At 49.1% G+C, this 9,873-nt stretch overlaps 1 protein-coding gene across 7 annotated transcripts in view; it reads right to left on the reverse strand.

Moving 5' to 3' along the window:
* Nucleotides 1-9,700, reverse strand: part of SRCAP (Snf2 related CREBBP activator protein) — a 32,342-nt gene extending 22,642 nt beyond the window's left edge. The window contains exons 1-6 of one of the 7 annotated variants that reach the window (XM_083469119.1): nucleotides 9,361-9,700; nucleotides 3,976-4,049; nucleotides 2,672-2,904; nucleotides 2,137-2,379; nucleotides 1,788-1,973; nucleotides 1,021-1,161 (exon numbers count right to left, since the gene is read on the reverse strand). In XM_083469119.1, coding sequence (XP_083325245.1) covers nucleotides 1,021-1,161; nucleotides 1,788-1,973; nucleotides 2,137-2,379; nucleotides 2,672-2,716 — 615 coding nt within the window. In that variant the 5' untranslated portion in view covers nucleotides 2,717-2,904; nucleotides 3,976-4,049; nucleotides 9,361-9,700. Of the gene's footprint in view, nucleotides 1-1,020; nucleotides 1,162-1,787; nucleotides 1,974-2,136; nucleotides 2,380-2,659; nucleotides 2,905-3,975; nucleotides 4,050-4,523; nucleotides 4,941-9,267 lie in introns of those variants that run through there. The other 6 variants (XM_083469121.1, XM_083469120.1, XM_083469122.1 and 3 more) reach the window with 6 other exon arrangements.
* Between the last annotated feature and the right edge of the window lie 173 nt (nucleotides 9,701-9,873).

Consider the following 9,873-nt stretch of genomic DNA (forward strand, 5'->3'; position numbering starts at 1 on the left):
GAGTTTGGCGGGGAAGTCTCCAAGTTCATTCCTGCAGAATGTGCTGTGCTAGAACTTGCTCTTGAGTTAAAGGCAACATGGGCAAAGAGCTACTATCTTCTCAAAGTCTTCAGCAGCCCTGTGCACACAGTGCCACTCTTTTCTCTGCAACCTTAACCATGCAAATTTTTCAAAGCTATTAAAAAGCACTTTGTTACTCATGTAAAAGCAAGAAACCCCAATTTAGTTACAGTGGTACCTCAGGTTACATATGCTTCAGGTTACATACGCTTCAGGTTACAGACTCCGCTAGCCCAGAAATAGTGCTTCAGGATAAGAACTTTGCTTCAGGATAAGAACAGAAATCGGGCTCCTGCGGCGCGTCAGCAGCAGGAGGCCCCATTAGCTAAAGTGGTGCTTCAGGTTAAGAACAGTTTCAGGTTAAGAACAGACCTCCAGAACGAATTAAGTACTTAACCCGAGGTACCACTGTATTTGGAACAGTAACTCCAATTACAAGTAATAAAAGCAACTGATGTTTGAGACAGAGCAGAACAATTCATTTCACTGCTGTAGGAGAATAAACAAAAGCATAATTTGCCTCGCCTTTTTAATATGAATGCAGAAGTGAAGAATGAGTGAGAGTGGACATAAATACATAACAAACAAAACCTCCAACTAACTGCATGCTTTATGTGTTTGAAATTCTGGTTTGTTATACTTTACGTATTTTGTCTAAATGAAGTCATTCATATGTGTGTGTGTATGCATGTATGTGTGTATATGTGTGTATGTATATATATTCATATATATGTACACACACACCTATGTTTACCTATACGCATATATTAATTAGAGAAATTCCACCAACAAACTATGAAGGCAAGAGATTCACTCAACCCTTCTATGGATGAATCCACAGTATTTCTGATTAGGCAGAGTAGAGGCAACCAGCTCCAGACACCTGGCTCAAGGTGTGGCTCCTGTATTCAGGAGCAAGGCCTGCATGCTGCTTTTATGCCAGACAGGTTCCTCACGTACCTTCTCTACGTTGCTCCAGAATTGCTTGACTTCTTTGGCGATGGACGAGGCAATACGGCGCAGCTTGGCCTGCTCCTCTCGTTTGGCTCGTTCTTCTTTTTGCTTCTGCTCTTCGTGGTGTCTGATCACCATGCGCACCACCTGCAAGCAACAAAGGAGAGAAGGATCATGTTAATAATCTCAAGTCTTCACAGATTTCCATGGCTCTAAACAGTCCTTCCTAAATCTGGGTCGTAGGGAAGTGCTAGCTCCACTTCACTAAAGTGGATGGAAACCCTAGGGACACACATATTATATTGCTTTTCTGCAACAGCACAAGCCACAAGCCTGAGGTGTTACAGTGGTGCCTTGCAAGACGAAAAGAATCCGTTCTGTGATTCTCTTTGTCTAGCGTTTTTTTCCGTCTTGCGAAGCAAGCCCATTGATGGATTAGCGGATTAGCGCTATTAGCGGCTTTTAGCGGTTTATCGGATCAGCTGATAAGCGGCTTAGCGGCTTAAAAAAGGGGGGGAGGGGAAAAACCCGCAGGAACTCGCAAGACATTTTCGTCTTGCTAAGCAAGCCCATAGGAGATTCGTTTTGCGAAGCACCTCCAAAACGGAAAACTCTTTCGTCTAGCGAGTTTTCCGTCTTGCGGGGCACCACTGTACAAAATTGCACGATTATGAAATGCCCTTAAACCCAGAGATTGGAATGCATGAGTGAAAACTGACTGAAAGAGATGGGTTAAATGTTTGGAGATTGGCAGCTGTTTCCATCAAACTCACCTTCCTCGCAACACCCCTCTTCCATCGGCGCTCTTGGGCAAAGTCAGCAGAGAGCCACTGCATCTCCTCGCAAAGATAATCCCAGTGTACTTTGGGCCGGACTGGCTCAGGCACCTTTGACAGCCGTTTCATGGACCAGAACCCTTCCTTCTTCATTTCTGCGATGCGGTTTTCAATCTCTGCCTCCTGGAATACATCCCCCAAGTCAGTTAGCCCAAAACACTGTATCCTTGTGAACTGCAGCTTGGAAGGACAAACTAAACAGAATGTTAACTTAGATTGCATATGTTCATGCCCAACTCAAGAGGGCAGAAGGGGCCAAATGATCCCTGGACCATGTGTGGCTTACATGCTTGGCCTGCTCAGCAATCTCCGCGTGTGTCTTGTCCCACATGCTTGCAGGGTCCGGGGAGGTGTACATCCCGGGCGACACAAGGGCTCTGTTCTGTGTCTTGGGAACATCAAAACCTGGGTGACTGTCCAGCGAGGAGTCGTGGGTGAGATGTGGTGGTGAGATGCTGCCAGTTGAGGCAGGTGAGCCCGAGGAGGCTGGTGACACTGGGTTACTGCCTGTCATTCTGTCCGATGCAGTCTGAGATGAACAAGAGGAGACAAACGAGGGTAGAAAATTATTATAGTGGCCTTAAAGGAACCCAACAGCTCTGGGGAGCTTGTCTAGGTAGAGCATCAGAGAAGAGCATCCCTTGTTCTGACTCTCACAGATGCTCCTTGTAGTACAATGATCATCCACATACTTCACTAAAGCAGTCAAAATTCATTCTGAAGACCCCTAATGAACTACAGTGCTTTGAAAAACTGTAATCCAGTAAGCGGCCTCAAAACACAGGGCCTTACACTGGGATTCCCCTCACCTCCAACTCTACCTGTGGTTGCAGCGCATGTTGCTGTTGGGGAGGACTGCTCTGCATTTTAGTTCTCTCTTGCTCTTTGCCTCTCGTCCCAACAGCTTCGTTTGCGGTTGTAGTGCTGGCTTCCTGCTCCAGTGCATGCTCGGAACCGGCCTCATTCTGGTCAGCCAGCCACTGGGACGAGCCGTCCAGCTCCTGGGTTCCTTGGCAGCCCAGCCTGCGCTCGGGACTGCCTGTCTCAGAATTATCTAGAGATTCATGAAGAGGAATCAGTCGCATTGTGATCAGAGCCAGACTGAAAAGAACTGAAAGACACCCACTCAAGAACAAGCTAAAGGAAGATTTTCAGAGGAAGTGAAATTAAACGTCAAAATGACATTAGCATGCCCTCTGCCTACAATTTTACTTTCCTTTAACACAAAGTAAAGCACTAAAAATTAAAGAAGGAAAGTAATGCACCTTAAAAGCAGCTATTAACTAAAGAGCATAAATGTAAACCAAACAGTTCCCAGCTGAGCAAATCTCATTTCTCACTAGGTTTTTTTCAAAAAAGAAGCTGTGAGTATAAATATGATTTGATTAATGATTACAGTGAAGGGAGGAGGGGTTCTTTTTCCTTTTTTGTTGCTGTTGCCAAAATCAGGGGAGCCCCAGAAAAACTTGCTTGGGAGCCGGATCAGGCCCCCCCAAACTGGGGGTTAGCCTCTCGCAATTTACGTTATACAAGAGATCTGGTGGCAGAACCCAGTAGGAAATTAATATATCCAACACAGTAGCTATCAAAAACACAACAGCATTAGAAAATCTCCGTTGCTAAGTTTGTACACACAAGCAAACATTTTCTGTTACAGAATAAATGTTTGGGTAATGTGAAAAAATGTTTTCTCTCAAAGTTTGCATTTAAAACTTTAATATTTAGACACAAAAGATGTAAACCCTGCCTACAAGTAGAGGATTCCCCTATCTTCCTCCACTGGATACATATTCTACTGTTTAGTACTAAATGCCTAGACTTTCCAAAAATTTCCAGGGGAGCTATGAACAGATACTGTAAATTTTATTTCATTCCTTTGAGCTGCTTTTTATATCCCTCCATCATATCTCAACAAGCAAATTAAGTTTAGTTGTGGCCAAGCCAGATTCCAGTACATAATAAATTCTGGCCCATCAATACAGATGTTGGTGACAGAAAAAGCATTTTGAAAAGAAAATAAATCCAACACTGAGCTCAGAAAAACAGCTAAAGATTTAGATTTGCTTGATGTTCCTGCTTAAAACCCTGTTGCCAATTCCCCAATGGTATTCAGTTTCACCTGTACCTGCGTGAGCTGCGAACTCCTCTTGCTTGTCAGGCTGAACTTCCAGGGTTTCGCTTTCCTGGGGAATACTACACCTGAAAAAAGATGGAACCGTTAGTCCAGAGAACAGTTTGTGTGCGCGCGCATGTGTGATATATGCACAGCAACCTATTCCTTTAGGTAAGGATCATTCAAACTTGCTCTTGGGACCCTGAACGACTCTGCCAAAGGGTAGATCAAACCCTGTCTCTCTTTTATTGTTACGCAGACAGCATGGGAATAGCCGGCCCACGGGTTGCGGTGGAGAGTTTTACTGTACGCACCAGCTACCAAATTCAAGCCTATGAAAAGAGGCGGGAACCTGTTTGGGGTGCGGTTTGGTGAACCACTAGAATTATCTCACTTTCCCATCCACTTTACGGATTCTGAGTTGTCTAGCAGTGTCCTTTTCACTCACTCCCATGCCTAGGTATCCAGAGCCCAAAATCTTCTCAGTATCTGGGGCGACCCGGCTAGATGAGTGGAGTATAAATAATAAATTATTTTTATTTTGCTTCCTATGTACCCACCTTTGCTTCAGAAGCGTCAAGATTCTGCACGTCACCCTCATATCATTATCCCAGGGAAGTTTACTTCCCTTCTTGGCTTCATTCTTTTGAGAGAGATCTACAACCCATTCATCCTGCAAGCTGAGATTTTGCAACTCAACTCTATTGCTATAGCGTCCTATTAACTCTCTGCTTCTATAGCTCAATTTTGTCCCTAGCTCATAAATAACCCACTATCTCCCAAACCTTTTGTTCCTTCCCTCTCACTCCACACTTAACCCAGTTACCTTGTAATTCTACCTCCCTGGCCTGACCCTGCTGGCTCCATATCCTGCTTCAGCCTCTCAGCCAGCCCCTGCCCTTCTACTTCCAATCCTGACACAGCCTCACCCTCCACATGCTGTGCCAGCCTCAGCGCCCTCTGTTCAACCTGCCCCAGAATGGAACTAGTCTTAACAGAACTCAATGGAATAGTATCAATGGGACTTTCAGCCACCTTCACTCCCTTCACATGCAAACCAGCTGGGCCTTCGCCCCACATTGCCCGCCTCATGGCATTGTACCTTTTAATTGCAATTCCCATTACCCCATCCCGCCAATCTTTCAACTCTTGCTTTCCTGTTAACAGGCCTGGACTTCGTCTCTCTGCCATAGAGTCAGGACTGTTTGCTTTTGAGCCACGAACTGTTACAGAGAGTCGAGACACTGTCTGCTTAGATCCCAACACGTCCTTCAGCCAGTGTACGTTGGCTGATTGGCTTGTAAGCCCATACACCCTTCTTCCCATCCCAGACACTGGTGGCTCAGGACTTGGTCCTGCTGACTTTACTGCTCCCTGACCTGTCACCATCATGTTTATTCGTTCTTTTATTCCAGCCCGCAATGGCCCTAAAGCAAGTCCATGCCCGGACCCAAGGCCTGCAGTCCAACCAGAACCTGGTCGTATTGTCGAATAATCTTGTGTCAGTGGCCTACCAAGCCATGGCAAGTACATTCCTTCTGGATGTTGCCTTGCTCTGTCATCAACATCCTTGGCCAGTATCTCCAACTCCTTAACTATCTGTTCCTGCCTCGGTGGTTCTGCTGGGGTCTGATCAGATCCCTTTCCTGCCTCCTCCATCACAGGAACCTGCTGAAAGCTCTCTATCCTGTTATCTGCCTCAGAGAAACATGACATCCCTTCCCGTCCAATTCTGTACCCCATCATAACCACCGGCTCACCTACTTTAACCCTAATTGCACGAGACCTCAATTCAGCTGATCGTGTCTCCCTCTGATCTAATTCACCCTTTCCCAGTTGCGTACGAGCCTCCTTAATCATTCCCTTTTGCTGAGCCATCGCTGTTAAACTGGTCACAATCAACCCTGGAGCCCTGTGCTCCAGCACTCCACGACGGAATCCACATGAGTGTGTTGCCCCTTGATGTGGTACCAGTATTGGCCCTTGCCGTAATCCTGCCAACCCTGAAATTATTTTCCCCTTCAACTTGCGACGTTCCTCTTGACTTCCTATGGCAGTGCGCTGTGACAAATGTGATGACAGCACTGAGGAACCTGATTTTTTCAATTCAGCCACCTTCAGGCTTGGTTCCACTTGACCTTGGGCCAGGTTCGTATCAGATGCCAACCAGGTGACTCTGGTATCTTCTATCCCCTCCCTGGAAGGCACGCCTGCCATCTCCTGAGTTGGTCCTCCCAACTGTTCTTCTAATTCTGGGCTCCAAACTAATGTCTTCTCCTGAGAGGGTACCTTTCTTCCCATAGTACCTTGATGCTGCTCAGTCAACGCAATCTCACCTACACTTGTAACCTCCACTACTGGTCCCTGAAATGGTTCCACCAGCACCTTAGTATCACTCTGATCCCTGAATAATGCCTCTCTTATTTCTCGAGATTCCTCCCTAGTAACCCTCTCAGTTGAACCCAACTGCTTGGCTTCTCCCTGATCAAGTCCTACTTGCTCTTTTGTCTCCCTTTGTTCTGGTTCTGCTAGCTCTCCAACTTTCTCCTGACTAGTTCCTAGTTTCACCTCTTCTCCAGGCCCCATCTCCTGACTTTGCACAAGTTCTTCCTCCAGGCCTCCAGTTTCTTCTTGTGCTCCAGCTACTCTCACTGGTGCTCCCACTGCCTCCTCCCTTCCTTCTTCCTGACCCACTGCACTCATCTTTTCTGCTTCCCTCTGAGCTGCTCCTATCACTTGCTCAGCCACATCAAGAGCCACGTGTATCATATCCTCCTTGACAGTCACCTCCTCAGTCTCTACCTGACTTGTCACTACCAAACCCTCCCCCTCAATAAATGCTACATCTCTCTTTGAAGTTGCCACCTCTGCCTCCTTCTTATCTTTCCCTTCCTGCACTGTGGCTACCATACTGCCAATCTCACCCTGACTTATCCCAGCCAAATCCTCAACTTGCTTTTGATCTTCTACTGATTCCACATCTTTCTCTGCAGCCACCTCTTCTGCCTGCTTTTCATCTATTCTTGGTGATCCCTGATCCAATATTGATGACATACTTTCTTTTTCAGTCTCACCCTCAACTTCTCTCTGACTTGCCACCACCAAATGCTCAGCCTTCTCCTCAGCTGCACCTGCCTCTCCCTCAGCAATCACCAACTCTGACCCCCTCAGATCTTCTTGTAGGACTTCAGCTTTAACTTGATCCATTGATGGTGCCACCTCCTCTGCTTCTCCCCTGCTTGACTTCACCAAGTCTTCACCTTCCCCCCAACCCTCTGATGATGCCAAATCTCCTTCCACAATCATGCTTTCAGCCTCTCTCTGATCTACTCCAGATACCCTGTCTTCCCTTTCAATTTCCTCACCAAGTCCCTCCTCACCTGGTCCAACTGTCATCTCCGCCTCCCTCTTACCCAAAACTGGTTCCTCCTCTCCAGTCAACACCTCAATTTCCCCCTGACCTAGTCCTACCAACTCCTCCTCACCCCTTGCTAATATTGCATCTTCCTCTGCAGTCACTTCCTCTAGCTCTCTCTCATTTACATCTGGCACCTTCTCAGTTTCCTCATAGTCAATTGCAGGTGCCACATCCTCTTCCTTTCCAGTGACCTCTAGGATCTCCCCTTGACCCAGTCCTGACAACTCCTCCATTTCTCCATGATTATCTGTTGATTCACCTTCTTTGTCACTCTCTCCCATCTCCACTGACTCTGGCATCTTTTCAGCCTCCCCCACTACCTCATCTTCCCCAACAGTTGCCTCAGCTTCCCTCTCTTCCAGTTCCATCAACTTTTCCTGTTCATCTCCCTTTTCAACCCCCTCTCCAGAATCTACACGGTCCTCTTCTACCAAATCCTCTTCTTTCCCATGGTCTGGCCCTGCCACCTCCTCAGTCCAATTCCCCCCCATTTCTAGAACCATTTCACCCTCTCCAAGCAGTGCTTCTTCCTCAGGAACAAATTCCTGAGTCTCCTGCTGATCCATTCCTTTTCCAGTCTTCCCCTCACCTTCCCTCTCGTCTGGGCTCCCAAAAACACTGGTTTCCTCCTGATTTGGTTCTCTTGCCTCTTCAACTTCTTCTTTCTCTCTATTACTCTTAAGCTGAAGTTCCTCAAGAATCACTGTCTCCAACTCTTCTGCTTTTCTCAGATCTGGTTCAATAATTTCCTCAGCCTCTTCCCCAGACATTCCTAATGCCACTTCTCTTTTCAGTGCATCCTCAGCCACCCCCCTATCCAGTTCTGCTAAGGGTCCAAATGTACCCAGGTCTGGTTCCATGAACTCTCCAGTAGCTGGTGCCTCATGTTCTGCCTCCCCCTGACTTGCCCCCAATGGGTCCTCAACCTTCCCCTCACTTGTCTCTGAGTCTTTAGCCTCTCCCTGTCCCACACCTATCTCTGGAAGCAATCCAGATATCTTTCTCTCTGCCTCATTGGGAGGCCCTTCCACTACAGCCTCCTCTCCCTTCCTTTCATCCTGAGCTTCAGCCTGCCCCTCCTCAGGCTCCATGACCACATTAACCTTTCACTTATTTCTGGTCTGGTTTCTTGCAAAACTTTGATGGTGCTAAGTAACTGCAACCCACTCCCAACTTTTCTAGTATTATCCCTAGCCAACCAAACCCTAGAGCTGTACAACCGCTCAAGTTCCAGATGATACCCTAATACCCTTTGAACTTGCCACCCTTTCTCAGAACCCTTGCGCCCCGCTAAAAATCAATCCTTGTACCCGCAATCCTGCATTTATTCATTCATTGCTCCCTAATCGCAAGCGATTCCCCCTCTGACGCCTAGTTTCTTTCTTTCTCAGCACAAGTTCGATGCCCTTTGATTTCCCCCCACCCTTTAACCCCTTTGTCACCCTTTCCCTCCCACCTTTTCCCTTTGACCCCTTGACCCCGCCCCGGTTTCCCCCAAAACCCTCCCTACCTCCCTCGCCCTCCCTCCCTAGTCCCCGAGAATCCCCGCTCGCCCCTCCCCCACCCGCTGAGGAGTAGGCGGCCGTTGGTTGGTCGGTTTCGCGGCGCGCGAGGAAACGAGGTGACGGGGGGAGGAGGAGGGCGATAGGTGAAGTAATAATAGGCCAGCATTGAGAGCGGCCGTTGGCTGGGTAAGCGCGTGCGGCTCCCACATTGGCTCCTTTCTCTTATTTCCCGCCCCGCCACACTCCATTAGTGCGCCCTCTATAGGCAGGGGAGGGAAATGACCGACGGGAGAGAGGAAGGGACGGGGGAGGTAAAAGGCCGCGCGCGCGCGCGACCACCGGCAACCAGGCACACGCGCGCGCTCTTATCTGTTTCCTCACTTTTCCCTCCCGACTCGAAGCAGAGACTTGCACCCTTCCAGGGAGGTGGGTGTGAGCGAGAGGAGTAGAGCCCCGGCCGGTCCGCCATCTTACCTGGGTGGGAGGGGGGAGGAGTGAGGAGGGAGGGGAGGCGCCTCCTGCCCCGCCTCCTCCTGCCGCCGCCTCAGCCCCAGCGCCGCCGCCTCGGCCGGAGAGAATCCGCCGCCATCCGCGGCCCCCAGGCCTCTCCCGTGCGACTTCTCCCTTTGCGCGGCCTTCGCCGGTGCTCCTCGGCACGTCGCCCACCCCTCCCACCCGGATGCTGATCCCTAACCAGGCCCCGCCGAGCTAGACCCGACCCGCCGCGGCAAAATGGCGGCCGCCACCACCAAGCGCCAGGGCCAGCCCCTCCCTCCTCCCACCGCTCCCTCCACCCGCCGGCCTCGGCGCTCAAGTCTCGCGAGAGCTCGGGTAACGCGAAGGAGGGTGTGCGTGCGCGGAGAAAGAGAAAAGAAACTCAAACCCAAAGTGTCTCACAGGCACGTCACGAGGGAGGACGGCGTCCCGGCGAGAGGCCGGGGGCCAGAAGGATTGCGGAAGACGGCGCTCTTCTCCCTCACAATCAGA

Source organism: Podarcis liolepis, assembly GCF_965112155.1.
Source record: "Podarcis liolepis genome assembly, chromosome: 13".
Classification (NCBI taxonomy): domain Eukaryota; kingdom Metazoa; phylum Chordata; class Lepidosauria; order Squamata; family Lacertidae; genus Podarcis; species Podarcis liolepis.